At 44.7% G+C, this 15,429-nt stretch overlaps 1 protein-coding gene across 2 annotated transcripts in view; it reads left to right on the forward strand.

The window, feature by feature from the left end:
- The window catches only part of LOC120915606 (EF-hand domain-containing protein D2-like), a 115,532-nt gene that overhangs the window by 27,367 nt on the left and 72,736 nt on the right, over positions 1-15,429 (forward strand). For both annotated transcript variants that reach the window (XM_040326268.1, XM_040326267.1), the window contains exon 2: positions 12,783-13,245. In XM_040326268.1, the coding sequence (XP_040182202.1) occupies positions 12,899-13,245 (347 nt within the window). In that variant the 5' untranslated portion in view covers positions 12,783-12,898. The remainder of the gene's footprint in view (positions 1-12,782; positions 13,246-15,429) is intronic.

Genomic DNA, 15,429 nt, shown 5'->3' on the forward strand with positions numbered 1-15,429 from the left:
TTTCCTATCATTACGCCTGAATCTGCTATTCTCCTTCTTCAGCTTTACTTTCCTCACCACAAGTTTACTGTTTTTACCCGTCTGGGTAATAAAGAGCACCAGTCTGGACATTCCTTTAGTTCTACTACATGCAATACGCATCATTCACCCCTAGGAATTCGGAGGAGCCGCGAGGTAACATGCCGCCAAAAAATCCAGCAGCTCCAGTGGGGGTAATGCTACAGGTGCATGGGGGTGAAATTTAAGGACTGGTACCCACGCATGTCTGTAAAAAGCAGCATGTTTTGACTTTGGGTGGTTACAGCTGCGATTCCCGCACCCATAACCACCCCCAGTAGTGTGAACCTAGCCCAATTTCAAGGACCGTTTGTAAAATCTGTGATCTTTAGGCGGCATGTCCATAACAAATATTCATGGACAGATGTTAAAAATGAATGAACTTTACAAACTGTCCTTGAATTTTAGTGGCGTTTGGCAACCCTGGTATTTGCTGTGGGGGTAGGAAGAGGGGAGGTTGTGAGCGGGGGGCTTCAGGAAGAGCAACTGAGATCTGGGGGGGTGCAGCCCTCAACACCGCCCCCCCTAGATCTCAGTTGCTCTCCCCCCCCAAAGCCCCCCACTCAGGCATTTACTTGTAGATTCTCTGCTTTAGCTGCTGCCGTGCTTTTACTAAAAAGGTATCTCTGGCATCCTTTTATCTGTGCTCATTCCTGCCTTCTCTGTGCTGCAGCTTCTACCTGGCACCCCCTGCATCCCTCCATACGTGCTCGCCACCGTGGCTTCTCTTCTTGCAAAGGGTTCTTCCAGACATGCCCTGGGCCAAATGCTGAACTCAATCGGGCTGCGGGTTGGACACCACTGGTTTAGAACATCTGTCTTTTGTCCTGTTTTATAGTTACCAGTGACAGAAAATCCCAAATTTTGAGTTGCCGCCAGAACAGGAAAAGAGGAAATCTTTCACAAGGAACACCTAGCTTTGGTGAAAACCAGGTATTCCTTCACTTTGGAGGGAATCAATGGGACACAGATGTAAAAAAGAAAACCAAAACCAAAAAAAACTGACAAGTTATAAAGCTGGGGGAGTAAGTTTTGGTCTTCTTCTTCTTCTTTTTTCTTTTTTTTTTTTTTTTTTTATTATTAAAATTTTCTTGCCAATTTTATGAAAGTTAGCACGCCCCAACATATAAGGAGGGGATTTGAAGAGATTGGTGGAAGGTATCAAGACAAATAAAATGGATTTACAAGGATACATTTCAAGCTTGCTTATTAAGAGCTTAGCTGGTGTTATATCCTATCTATTGATCCATTTTTCTCTCTGGAAGCCAACTCTCCCATATATTTATTTTAGATCTCTGTTCAGGTACACCCAACTATGATCTATTGGCTGGGTGGAATGAAGCAGGTTCTATCTAGATTTGCTGTATCCAGCCCTGCTATTTTGATTTGTAGGGTGGAATACTGATGGATCAATTACAGTTGAAACCTTGTACCTTCTGCAGCTGACTGCAGGTCCCTCACCCACAATATTTGCCAATGTTATTTATAGTTTAGCATGTATATTGGCTGCTAATGCAGGGCTGAATTTCTGGAGGATTGCTGGAATTATAAATAAACCAGGCCTAGAAGTAGTGGTGGTTGTACTGGGGGAGGTGGTGGTGGTGGTGGTTGTGGTGGTGGTGGTGGTTGTACTAGTAGTAGTCTTTTCTATAATTTTACTATTTTATTGCTTTTTTGGTGGTTGTACTTGTGGTGGTGGTGGTGGTTGTTGTTTTTCTAATAGTCTTATAATTTACTATTTATTGCTCTTATTACTAATATGTATTCTGTTAATACTACTGTTGCTACTACTAATCATACTATAAACTTATTATAATAACCGATTTCAGATAAGACCTTAGTGTGTGTGTGTGTGTGTGTGTGTGTGTGTGTGTGTGTGTAAAAAAAAATATATATATATATATATATATATATATATATTCCCAATGTTAGGCAGTAGCGAAGTTTTGGAACCCCAGACAGGTATCTTACTGTCTGTGTCCCTGTTGAGGGAACCCCACCCCCCTCTGTCTTGGTGACTGATGGGACGGTGGAAGACCTAGAAATTTGGAGCTGTCACCAGAGCAAGTGAGGGTAAATTCTGCACCGACCTAGACACCTGTTCTTGTGACATCTGTTTAAGGGATGAATTCCCCTTAACTTCGTAGGAATTTTTACTCCCTTCCTGTTGCGTTTTGTGGGAGTAAAAGTAGAAAGTTCAGCCAAAAACGAACTCTAAATCTACTGGCAGCTACATTCTAAGACTATTCTATCTAATCCCTGGAAAGCAAAAAGTGCCATACATACATCTTTCATCAGCCAATCCAGTCCCACGCTGAGCTGTCAGCGGCGGCTTCTCTGTCTAGGCTTGTGCAGATGAGGCCGCCGCTAACGGAAGCCCCATAGTAAGTCTATGGGTGGCGTCACTTCCCAGCCGTTGTCGGTGGTCTCTTCTACAAGGCATGCGTTGCTGGAGACTGGACCGACTGAAGAGAAGGTATGTATAGCTATTTATTTATTTTATTGCTTCACAGGGTTAGATTAGTCTTAGAATGTGGCTGCCATTTAGAGTTAGTTTTTGGCTGAACTTTAACTCTTCCCTACTATATAAACGGGGGCAGTGATGTCCAAAAATGTGTTCTACGTGTAGTGCCCTGCTTCTGTTGAACAGGCGCTGCCTCAAATTTAATGGGGGTCTGAGCTGTTATTTGGCTCAGACCAGATTAAGGGCAATTTTAGCCTCTGTTCCAGCCATGGCTGTGCTGGGAGTGATCCACCATTGATCACCTGGGGGTGTTATTACCACCCCAGGCCAAGGGTGTCAGCAGCCAGGTTATGATACATTGAGTGTCCCCCTTGGCAGAAAATCAGTGGGAGTGGTTGCCCCGCTGTGCATGCTGGGGAGGGGTACTTAAGAGACAGACGCCATTGGTGTGTTCGCTCACGCCTCGTGGCCCGCCTGGCCGGGGGTGCGTGTTGTGAATCCTAACTCCGGGACCACGTTGGCCTGGGGCTGTGGCTTTGTTTGGTGGGCCCAGTTGTCCGACTGGGGCCTGTACTGCAGAGGTGATCCTGTGCTGTCCGTCCTGCGGGAGGAAGCCACTTGAAGGAGACCAGGGGAGGACCTATCCTGGTAGGGACCATGCAAGAGGCTGGTACCTTAGGAGATGGGCTGGAAGCTTCATCTAAGGGTGTACCTTGCATCGAGAGGCCTGACAGTGTCGCCTGTTGAGTTTAAAGGTTCCAGTGAGAAAAGCTAAAGAGATTCGGTTGCTGAATCCTGTGGCAGAGGATTCCGGCCCGAAATATCTCACCGAGAAACAAAGGTCTGTGGCAGAGACTGTTTTGTGCCCCATCCCGGCTGCTATGCCAGTGAGAGGGACCTATCTGGGGGAGCAATACCCACTATGGCTAGAGTGGCGACGAGAACTGTTTACTGGAAGCAGGAGTGTTTCCTTACTTTGAACCTACCTACCCTTCCACCCCTTACTCCTCTTTTCTACTAAAGTTCTACAAAATAAACCCCAAGAGAAAGAGGTACATTGTGTGTGGACGTTGAACTCCTTTGGACTCTCCTTTCACACTGGACAGCGAGAATAGAGGTAGCGTAGACCCAAAATCTAAACCTGCAGCTCCTACAGGGGTAGTGCTACATACGTAATTCTCCACCTTGTCCAATTGGAAAATGTTTTGCGTTCTTTTTAAGAATGTGTGTATTCTCTGAATTCGGAGCAAGCAACCCCTGTGATTTACGCTAGTCTACAGAAAAGCAGCCACTTGGCACAGCATATGGAAGACTGCAGCTTCCAGTGTAGTAGCTCTGGGCTACTACAGTGGTTTTACAGCTTCCACAGAGGCCAATTAGGTATCGCATCCCTTAAATGGTGATCTACAACCCTGTCCACTTTGTGGTGAGAGCTACAGACAGGAAATTGTAGTCGGAGTACATGTGCAATACTTGGCAAAGTGCTGGCCACTAGGAGGATATAGATGTTTCCTGGCCCCATGTAGGTCAGAGCAGCGAGAATTCCATATTCATCTCATCCAAGGTCTTTTTATGTACATTTTATGAATGCTCAACTTCAGCATGTTGGATAGTGGGGGAGATTTGGAACCTCCCTTGTCTGGTTTTTATACCAGTTCATGTCCCTGCTGGGGAAATTTACACTTGCTTCCTGTGTGGTCACTTCAACAGGAAGTGAGGGGGACAATGTCCCCAATGAGGGCATGGGCAGCAATAAGTCCTAGACAGAGGTTTTTGCACAATCGCACCAGGAGGTGGTCGGTAAATGGAGAAATGGTTGAATGGAACACATGGGATAAGGTTTAGAAGTAATTTTAGCTATAGTTTGAATAACTGTAGTTACTTTTGTTGTGTTTTTTTATTTATTTTTTAAGATAGTCACAATACCTATAAATAATTTGTAATTTATAACTTTTTCTAATGTGATCTGTAGAAGTGACTGTACCAAAGGATAAGATTTGTTGGCACCCTTTTTGATCTACAATTAAATATGGTTTATGTCCACTTTTTGGTTATAGCAGACTTCACAACAGCAGAAAAAAAGTGGCTACATAAGTTGAAAAAACACACATCCATCTAGTTCAACCAATAAAAAAAATAGAATGCCTCCATATAAAGACCTACAGATGATACAGGTAAAGGCAAAAAAAAAAAAACTTTTTAGACCAATTTGCTCCAGTGGGGGGAAAAATTCCTTGCAGATCGTCTGAAGGCAATAAGATATTCCCTGGATAAACAGTCCATGGTGTGATTGACTTTTTTTTTTTTTTTTTTTTTTTTTTTAGTTGGTGGGGCGCTACGCTAATGTTAGTGGAATGGGAGATTTAAGTTGCTCCCACTCACAGATGTTTAGTTTGTGCTGTTGCCAGTTTGGGACTGCCTCCTGGGTCGGTCTGCGTGCCAGGGGTGTGTTGTCACCCCTGGACGACAGTTGGCGCTAGAGGGGTTCTGATGGACCTATCTTTCCCAGCAGCTAATCGGAATGGGTTTTTCACTCTTTTGGGCATGCTGGTGGGGTGTATATCTGTGGCAGCCGCCATGAGTAGATGTGCTATGCGGGGCCCGAGTCCAGGTGCGGTATCCACCTTCAGGGTGGATGTCCAAGGCCTGATACCAGTTTCCTCTTGCTCATCAACCCTTTCTCTACTGTGTGTTATGTTGATGTTGGCTATGTTAGCCTTGGAATAAAGCATTGGAAAATCCACGCTGTTGTCTGGACATTCGCTCCTTATCCACACTCACAAGTTATACCCCTAGACAAGAGAACTTGGTAACTTAATACGCCGATCCCAAACTATTTAGCGGCTTCTTCGGGCATGAGCGCTACCTTCTTTTTTTTTTTTTTTTTTTTTTTTTTAAATAGGTGTCCTATATCCATGAATAAAAACCACTTGGCGTAGGTAAGGTCTTATTGTGTTTAATGCTGTATTGTGTGCTTTGCCCAGAGCTCTCCTTTTACAGTTCCATGAGAGATGGCTTTTATAATGTGTCACCAGCCTGAACTCTGCATTGTTAGTGTCTGAAGAAGTTCTTGGCATTACATAATAGTCTTTGTGTTATAATATCCTTGTAATACCCAGTGATGAGAGCATAGTTGTTTCATGGGATTAGAGTAATTACTACAGAGTAGTAGTGGCTTATGTCTAATTTATTTATTTTTATTTGTTTTTTTGGGGAATATTGCAGAAAATCAAAAGGATAACTTTTTTTTTTTTTTTTCTGTATAATGCATTTCCCCCTCCAATATTGTAAATGTGCCCAGCTGCCATAACATCTAGCTACTCTATCCATCTGGTGTGTTAGTATCTCTAAATACGTATGGGGAGAATGATTGCGCCAAAGATGTAGTGTTAATTCTAGTAAATCTTATTTTTTTATTTCGTACAGGACACAGGTCTTGAGTCATAACGGGTGAAATGCCGCACACACTGACAAAGCCGCCAAAGCTTTAACACGCCCTCAGATAATCCCCTTCCACCAGGCAAGCCTCAGTATTTTGTTAGTGTCCTTAAGTGATGGACATGTTTCTGGGTGGAAAAACTAGAGACTGAATGTAGAAACATTTGAAGAGTACCCACTGGCACTATAGCTGTAGTGCTGAGATGCTTATTCCAAGCAAGAAAATTAATGGCACAAAAATGGCAGGCACAGAGCCCCCTGGCAGTTGAAGAATGGGTTAGGAAAACAATAAATGCAACAGTTTGGAGGGAGAAGGTGGTGCTCACTAGACGAGGCAGGGAAGTTTGTGAAGATGTGGAGGCCCTGGTTGGATGGCATGGGCTTTCCTGTGTGTGGGGGGGGGGGGGAGAGTGATTTCCCCGATACCCCTCGCCCCCTTTTTTTCTTTTTCCCCTCCTCCCCTTGGTAGAGGGATACTGGATAAGGATGTACAAATATAGATCAGATGGTGTTGGGGAAGGAGGGGGGTTGGGGCGGTTTAATGCAATAACTGTTCTGTGGAATGTAAATTGTTAAACCATGTTTTAAGTATTGTTTTTGTAATGGATGAAATAATAAAGAATATTAAAAAAAAAAAAAAAAAAAAAAAACATTTGAAGAAAAATGGTAGGGGATATCTTTAAAAGTGGAACTAAACCCTCCTATTATTTTCAGCCAAGGAAGCTGCCATCTTGGCCTCTGTTTAATCTTCAGCTGACATGCTGCACATGTTATTAGTTATGCCACCAGCCAAAGGATGGTTTAACAGTTTGGTTGTGAGCATAACCAGATGTGACGGTGACATTCCTGGCACGTGCAGGGTATGTAACAGTATTTTGAAACTGTTAAATCAATGGGTTTACTTCAGTTTTAAGCTGCACCAAGCCACTACAGGTCCAATGTTGTAGCCCAATTGCAGGAAAGCCCTGTCCTTGAGTATCTCCTGTCTATAGAGGGAGGGAATGGGCCTGTCCAAGGTGGGTGAAGAAGTCTTGCTCTGTGTACCGGGGTTGGGTGCTGGCCCATTTAAACATGTCTGTTTTGCCCCTCACATTGCTCCTGCCTCGTGTCTGGGTCACGGTCCTCAATCATTTGCAGTAGATGCTCTTCTGGCTCCATGGGGTCAATTATAACTGATCTATGCTTTTCCCAGCCCTCTTCAGTTGCCACCACGTCTGCTTCACAGGATTGAGGTAAAGTGTGCCAGTGATTTTGGTGGCCCCACACTGGCCACTGAAGGGATTGGTTCTTTGAACATTCTTCGCAAGCCAGCAGAAGATTCTCGACCTGTTCTGGCCTGGGCAAACCTTTTGGCTCAATGTCCATCAACCATCCTGCTTCACAGGTTTGTCCTTCCCCTTCGGGTTCAAAGAAGGTGACCCTACATTGCCTGGATGTAGAGTGGACTGTGAGGCTTTATCTTTATTCCTGAGGTCCTGAATAAGGTTCTTTCCGCAATTCCCAGGTGGATTCACCAGGTAATTTCTCCTGCCTATGCCCTAAAGGAACTTCGCTTTCCAATTTTAAGGCTCATTCTACTAGATCTGTTGCCACATTTTGAGCATCAGGCTTCTGTTGCACAGCTAGTGTAAAGCCGCATACACACGACCATTTTTCATGTCAAGGGAAAAAACTAAGTTTTCCTCGACTTGATTCTTGTCAAGCCTGCCTTGCATACACACGATCGTGAAAAAAAAAAAAATGCTCGAGCAGAGCGCGGTGACGTACAACACATAACGACGGCACTATACAGGGGAAGTTCCATTCGATTGGCGCCAAATTTCCCTTCTCATAACTAGCTTCTGAGCATGTGCATTTCTCCCCGCCCATCAAAGCCTACACACGACCGTGTTTCACGATGTGAAAAAATAGAGCATGTTCTAAATTTTTTATGCCCATTTTTCACATCGAGGAAAAAATCTCTGGAGGCTACACTTGACAGTTTTTAATGACCAATTTAAAAAATGTAATTTTTTCTCGTCATGAAAAACGGTTGTGTGTACGCGGCATAAGGCTGTACTGGTCCTCTGTTCACACATTCTATCAGGTGGATGTTCAAGCATCTGCTGATACCAGTTTTGGCCGCAAGGAGTTGCAGTCTGGTAATTTTTTAACCTTTTGTTTTGTGGGTCTGTTGGCAGGTTATTTTCCAGGTTACCCTTTTCTCGTTTTTCTGCTTTCCCACCCATTATGATTCAAGATCCGTGTCCTGTACAATAAAATTGGATTGACCTGTAAAATCCTTTTTTAGAGTACAGTACAGAATACAGGACTATGCTTGCTGTGAAACGGAGGCTTGCCTGGTGGGGAGGGTTATATCAGGAAGTGTTAACCTTTCAATGGCTGTGTCATTGTTCAATCGCCTAACCATGTGGCATGTAACCCACCTGTTCTGATTCAAGATCTGTGCCTTGTACATAGTGTTACTAAACCCACAACCGTAACATCAGTCCGTATATGCAGTAAAGCATGCTTGTTTTGCTCACTGTGGAACCCTAAGGGGTTAATCCTCCATGTTGTGTAAAAAGCGGTTTGATCCTGTCTTCTCTGATCCTCCCCTATTTCCACTGTCCCCAATTCATCTACTAAAAGTACAGAGCCTTGGGGGCAAGCTGTACATGCTCAGTTTGGTGTGTATTGCTGAAGAGTTTTGTTTTTTTCTTATTGGGAGGGTGCTTGTGATCAGCAAAGGGCCAATCGGACAGAGGGTCAGAGGTCCTGCAGCCTCGAAGGACAGTCAGAGTAGAATAAAAAAAACTCCTACAAGCATTGATCAGACACTAATAGTCACAAGACTGCTATATACTGCTAATGAGAAATGGTATTTAGCAGTTTATATTTAGTAAGATAATTGCATTTCTGTGTACTGTGGGAGACCAGATATAGTGAATTCAGGGTCCTGGGTTTAGTAACATTTTAGGAAAAGTATTTTAGATGTGCGTAAAAATTCAATTTCACACGATTACTGCTTGCAGAGATTTAAAAAAAAAAAATCAAGTTTTAAGATCTTTGCAAGGGTTAACGGAAATCTCCTGATGTTGGAAGAGCAATTTATTGCCTACTTTCTTGGCACAGCCCTGTCTAACTATCATACAGGAAGCTCACCTTTTCTAAACTCTGATATTTCTTTCCCCTTGGAACTTTGTTTTGCGTTTTTTTTTTTATTATTATTCATTATTAGAGATTGTTTCCTCTTGGCAGAGACACGGGTGATTTTAATAACTTTTCACTGAAGCTCTAACGTTTGTTAGAGAATCAACATGGTGAGTAACCCGAAAGAAAAACTTTCAAAGAGAATATGCAAATGATGTGTACACACAGAAAACACAAGGACAATGTCATCCAGATACTGTAGGTGTTTCCCTGAGTCAACATTGGGGCTCTAATTTTAATATGTTTGTAAAAATAATTTAAACCTCTTCACCTCTGTAATGAGAAACGATGTATGAACACTGGGACTTTTCTTATTGCATTCTTGTATATTGGCATGCATCTTTTTTGATCAAAGGTGATTGGTTTAAAAGGTATGTGAACCCCCGCCCAGAATAAAAAATATCTAGGGCTAAGGTGTGGGTCTAACCCAGGGGTCTCTACACTTTCAAACTTAAGGGGGGGGGGGGGGGGCGGACTGACTGTTTCCAATGGGAGTAAAAAAAAAAATGACCCCACTGCCGTCGGGAGAATTGGTTCCCCCCATTTCTGGTGCCAGTGGGAGAATTGGTTCCCCCCATTTCTGGTGCCAGTGGGAGAATTGGTTCCCCCCATTTCTGGTGCCAGTGGGAGAATTGGTTCCCCCCCATCTCTGGTGCCAGTGGGAGAATTGGTCCCCCCCCCATCTCTGGTGCCAGTGGGAGAATTGGTTCCCCCCCCATCTCTGGTGCCAGTGGGAGAATTGGTTCCCCCCCCCCCATCTCTGGTGCCAGTGGGAGAATTGGTTCCCCCCCCCCCATCTCTGGTGCCAGTGGGAGAATTGGTCCCCCCCCATCTCTGGTGCCAGTGGGAGAATTGGTCCCCCCCCCATCTCTGGTGCCAGTGGGAGAATTGGTTCCCCCCCCCCCATCTCTGGTGCCAGTGGGAGGAGACGTACCCCAAGGGCAGGATAAAGACAAGCAAAGGGCCACACAGGCCCACGGGCCGCAGTTTGGAGACCCCTGGTCTAACTCGAGCTTTAAAAATGGTGTGGTGGCCTTGTCCCCGGGAACTTGCAGACATCATTTTTAAATGGGAGGTCAACTATCCACTACCCAAAGAACCTCTCTTTTTGAGAATGGCTGGCTGGCTGGCTGGCTGCTCTAACCCTTCCACACTCTATCCAAAACTAAATAAAACGTTAAATTTACCCTGCTAAAAAGAAAATGTGCATTTATTTTATTTTTAGTAACGTCCTTACAGGATGTCTTGCAAGCCAACCTCAATGCATTGTTTAGTTGGGCAACTATGTGGCAAATGAGGTTTAATGTTGATAAATGTAAAGTTATGCACTTGGGGGGGGGGGGGGGGGCGGGCGCTAAAAACATGAATGCATCATACATACTAGGAGCGGAACCGCTGGAGGTATGATGGAGGAGGATCTGTGTGTTCTGGTAGATCATAAGCATTATACAGAGGTGCACCGAATTAAACTCTGGACCGAAACCGAAAATTCAGTATGTGTTTGGCCGAAAAAAAAAAAATGTGTGTGTGTTTGTTTTTTGCCTTCCTATGGATCAACTGTATAGAATTTTTTTTTGTGTGTGTTTTTTTTTTTTTTTTTTTTTCTCCCTTCTATTGGTTGAACTGGATGGCCTTGAGTCTCTTTTGTTCAAGCACAATAACTATGTAACCAAGTAAAACCTTGCACCCGTAATCAGCAGATCACAGGTCCAATGCAGACTATCAGTGCATCTGCTCGTACAGGCGCAGGCAGTTACACAAGGACAGGACGAATCCATGAACTACCTAGAGTGCTCACGGGCAGAACATGTAACATGTTCCCAAAGGTGAACTAATCTTTTGAAGTGGAAGTAAAGTCCTCTCTAAAAAAAAAAAAAAAAAAAAAATAATAATGCTGGACCCCTGCATTCTTTCTTCTGCACCACCTGATGAGATTCCAAGTAAAATCTATAGGAGATCCATTTTACCTCCCCTGCTCACAGAAGCAAAGAGCTGCATCTCACTGTTTTGGAAGCGGACACAGCCTGCTGTCGGTGGCCATTTGGTTGTAAAAGATAGCCAAAATTAATGCGATGGAGGACTTTTTGGCCACAGTAAAGGGCCTTCATGGGGGGAAAAAATATAAATGGTTTTATTGGCACCACGTTGTGTTTTTTTATTCTGAGGAGAATGCAGAGATGGTGATTTGACTCCCCTGGGAGTGGAGGTAAATGTGAGGGCTCCTCAGGCCAGGATGGTGAGATTGGCTGGCTGGTGCACAGCATATTTAGTATATTATGGTAGACTTGCCGGTCATATGGTGTCCTTCAGCACAGCGCTGGGACCGATCAGGCGGGCCCCCAGCTCTAGCAAACAGAAAATTCTCCTGCGCTCTGGTATCTCCTGCTATAGGGTAACGTGGTCCAATTACAGGGTATATTCAACGGTCTTGCAGCCCTCCTCAGAATCATGGGAATTCATACGGCTAAAAAAGAAAAAACTAGATCGTGCGCCCTACTTTCTTTTATGGGCCCCCAGCGCTTCCATCTTCACCTGGTCTTCCTTCTGGGTCCCATTGGTATCCCCTGTCATAAATACACTGTCATAAATACAACTTGACTTTACTTCCATTTTTTAAAGGGGTTGTAAAGGTAAAAAAAAATGTCCCTAAATAGCTTCCTTTACCTTAGTGCAGTCCTCCTTCACTTACCTCATCCTTCCATTTTGCTTTTAAATGTCCTTATTTCTTCTGAGAAATCCTCACTTCCTGTTCTTCTGTCTGTAACTCCACACAGTAATGCAGTGTTTCTCAATTCCAGTCGTCAGGTTTTCAGGATTTCCCTCAGATGAAAAGGCTGTGGTGATTACTAAGGCAGTGAAACTGATCAAATCACCTGTGCAAAATAATGGAAATCCTGAAAACCTGACCTGTTGGGGGGGCCTGAGGACTGGAATTGAGAAACACTGCAATAATGCAAGGCTTTCTCCCTGGTGTGGAGAAAGCCTCTTGAGGGGGCGAGCAGGCAAGTCAAAACGCTCTCTACTTTGCAGATAGAGAAAGGAGCTGTGTGTTAGTGGGCATCCTGACACTCCTGCTCTCCCCCTCAATAGGCTTTCTCCCAGGGGTCAAGTCCTGGGGAAAAAAGTGTGGGAACTCCCACCCAAGATCCACTCCCCCACCAAAAAAAAAAAAATGATACGCTCATATGCATAATTACTAAACTGCATGTTTTTTTAAGCAAGTTCTTTCTAAATCCCGCGATAACTCGCGGCAGACCTCCGCAATGTCTCCTGGGAACAATGACAAAAGCTCCCAGGAGACATTGCGGCATCGAGGAAGTGACGGAATACCCGCACACTACCCGATTAATCCATATACAGGAAGCGGCCAGTAACATAAAGGATTACTAAGGTTCGCCTGCCCCTGACAGTGACTCGAGCTGGGCATCGCCGCTCAGTGAAGGATTGGCTCGGGCGGCTCGGCTGCTCTTGGCTGCTCTAGTCCTGCAAAGGGAACTGCGTTCCTGCTGTGAAAAAAGTGCAAGTGAAAACGATTTTACTTTATGTATACTTCTGTCTTTAAAATAATATATTGCATATATTCCCCTGGATGCAAATGTAACTTTTTGTTTTTTCTTTTTTGTTTTTAAAGCTTTTGATGATGGGCCTAAACTGCAGGTAGAAGACTCCCTCCTTTTGCACAGTAAAACATGTAAACCAAGACCTGACGAACACAGAAGCTTTCCGTGGTTGGATATATCTATAATCATGGCCCATTCAAAGGCCAGCGGATCCTATTATGCCCTCACTGCGATCGGAGTAGGGCTGTTGGTACTCGGCGTAGTGATGGCCGTATGGAACCTGGTCCCGGGATTTGGCAGCAATGAAAATCCTGGCTCACCCCCAGGGAATAGCAGCAAGCCAGAAACCCATGGTGAAATCAATCTCAAGAGTAAGACTTTCACTGTAGCCTACGTCTTGGTGGGTTCAGGTATATCGCTTCTTCTGTTGGCAATCTGCTTGAGCATACGCAGCAAACAGAAACGACGCCCAAGCATGGACAACGTACACGTCGTCCCGCAGGAAGTCACCGTTCCCCGGGGTAATGATGTGAGGTAAGTAAACGTCAACCCTGAAAACCGGTATGACAAATCCTTTTTTATTCTCCCAGACAAAAGAATATGATGAGCAACAAAAATGTCTTTACTCTGAACTTAGAAGCAAGCTCTGCTAAAGTCATCTATTTTTACACAAGTATTGTTAACCAGTTACACCTCAGGGCGTGAGTAGAAGATCATCCCTTCAACTCATCCATAATGATTACTTAGCAATGTTCTTTCTGCTACTGCCAAATGACACACGTGAGCGAAGATATGACAACACTGCTTCCTAGGCTTTCCCCAAGTCTGTCGTGTCACGTTTCTGGCTGCTTTTCATTCTTTGATGTCCTCTATTAAAGGGACTCTGTTGCTATATCAAAAACGGCAACCAGGTTAGTGTAACCACGCCTGCCATGTTCTGGCAGGCAAAGCTCTAGAACAGGGGTCCTCAAACTTTTTAAACAGGGGGGCCAGTTCACGGTCCCTCAGACTGTTGGGGGGCCAGACTATAGTTTCAAAAAATATGAACCTATGCACACATCTTATTTGAAGTGCAAAAAAACAGGAAAAAACAATACAATAATTCAAATAAAGAACAATTTTAATCAACATAAACCTATTAGTATTTCAGACTCCCCCCCCCCCCCCCCTCATCACAGAACCCCTCCACAACACAGACCCCACTCACAGAACCCCCCCATCACAGATTCCTCTATCACAAATCCCCCCCCCCCCCATCAAAGATTCCCCCCATATTAGGCCCCTCATCACAAAGCCCCCCCCCAACACAAACTTCTCTCCATCACAAAGCCCCCAATAACAGACCCTCCACCATAAACTCCTCTCCATCAAAAAGCCCCCATAACAGATCCTCCCCATCATAAAGCCCCCCAACACAAACTCCTCTCTATCACAAAGCCCAGAATAACAGATCCCTCATCACAAACTCCTCTTCATCACAGAGCCCCCAAATCAGGTCCCCCCCATAGCCGATCCCCATCACAAACTCCCCCCATCACAAAGCCCACCCAACACAAACTCTTCTCCTCAGCCCCCATAACCGACCCCCCCATCACAGATATCCCCCCCCCCCCCCCCATCGATATTACACTGCCGCCCCTTCTACAACATCCCAGCATTCCGTCTCTCTGCTATCTCAATCACACAAGACGCAAAGCATTGCGGGTCCGGACAAAGGGCGGGACTTTTCTAGTGAAAGGCAGGTGTTTGATTGCTGAAACCGCCCTGCTGCTTAACTCAAAAGACCCACCTTTTGTCCGAACCTGTCATGTTATTCATCTTGTGTGATAAAAAGGTAGCATAGAAGAGGGGGGTTTCTGCAATATATAAGGGGCAGTCCGCGGGCTGGGTAAATCACACTGGCGGGCCGGATCCGGCTCGCGGGCCGTAGTTTGAGGACCCCTGCTCTAGAACTTCATGATTGCGCTCAAGCTTATTATTCCACCCCTACAAGCAGAAGATGCTCAACCACGCAATTCAAAAATACTTGCTGAGATTTAGCGCTCAGGCTCTCCACTCCCATGTTCGAACATCCAAAGCAGCAATTAAGCTGACAACTGGATAACTCCTTGGTATTATCCTTTATTTGGCTATATCCTATGCACAGGATCAATGCTGACATGTTTCGGCTATTGCAGCCTTACTTATAGCACCTTCTGCCCCTGTCTACTGCTCATTCCTAATGGCCATGTAGGCCGCCCATCATACCATAGAGCCAGTGGGACTGTGTGGACTATTTTCTTGCTATTATCTGGGGTTCTGTGAAACCCTAGGGCAGGCATCTCCAAATGTTTTTTAAACAAAGGGCCAGTTTACTGTCCTTCAGACTTTAGGAGGGCCTATGGCCCACTATGGCCAATAGGAGTAGAAAATGCCCTGGGCTTGATGATCAGTGGAAGTAAAATTAAAATAAAAAATTATATAGTGACTGTGATTAGTATGAGGGGAAAAATAGTGCTTCATCATTGGTATCACTGGAAGGTCTAGTGCTCGGTCATTGGTATTAGTGGGAGAAATAGTGCCCCATCATTGAAGTCAGTGGGAGGGACAGTGCCCCATCGTTGTCCGTGGCAGGAATAGTGCTCCATCCAATCTGTCAGCAGATTGAATAGTGTTCCAACGTTTTACATTGGTAGAAGGAAGTATGGCCCATTGTTGGTATCATTGGAAGGAATAGGC

Source organism: Rana temporaria, chromosome 10, assembly GCF_905171775.1.
Source record: "Rana temporaria chromosome 10, aRanTem1.1, whole genome shotgun sequence".
Classification (NCBI taxonomy): domain Eukaryota; kingdom Metazoa; phylum Chordata; class Amphibia; order Anura; family Ranidae; genus Rana; species Rana temporaria.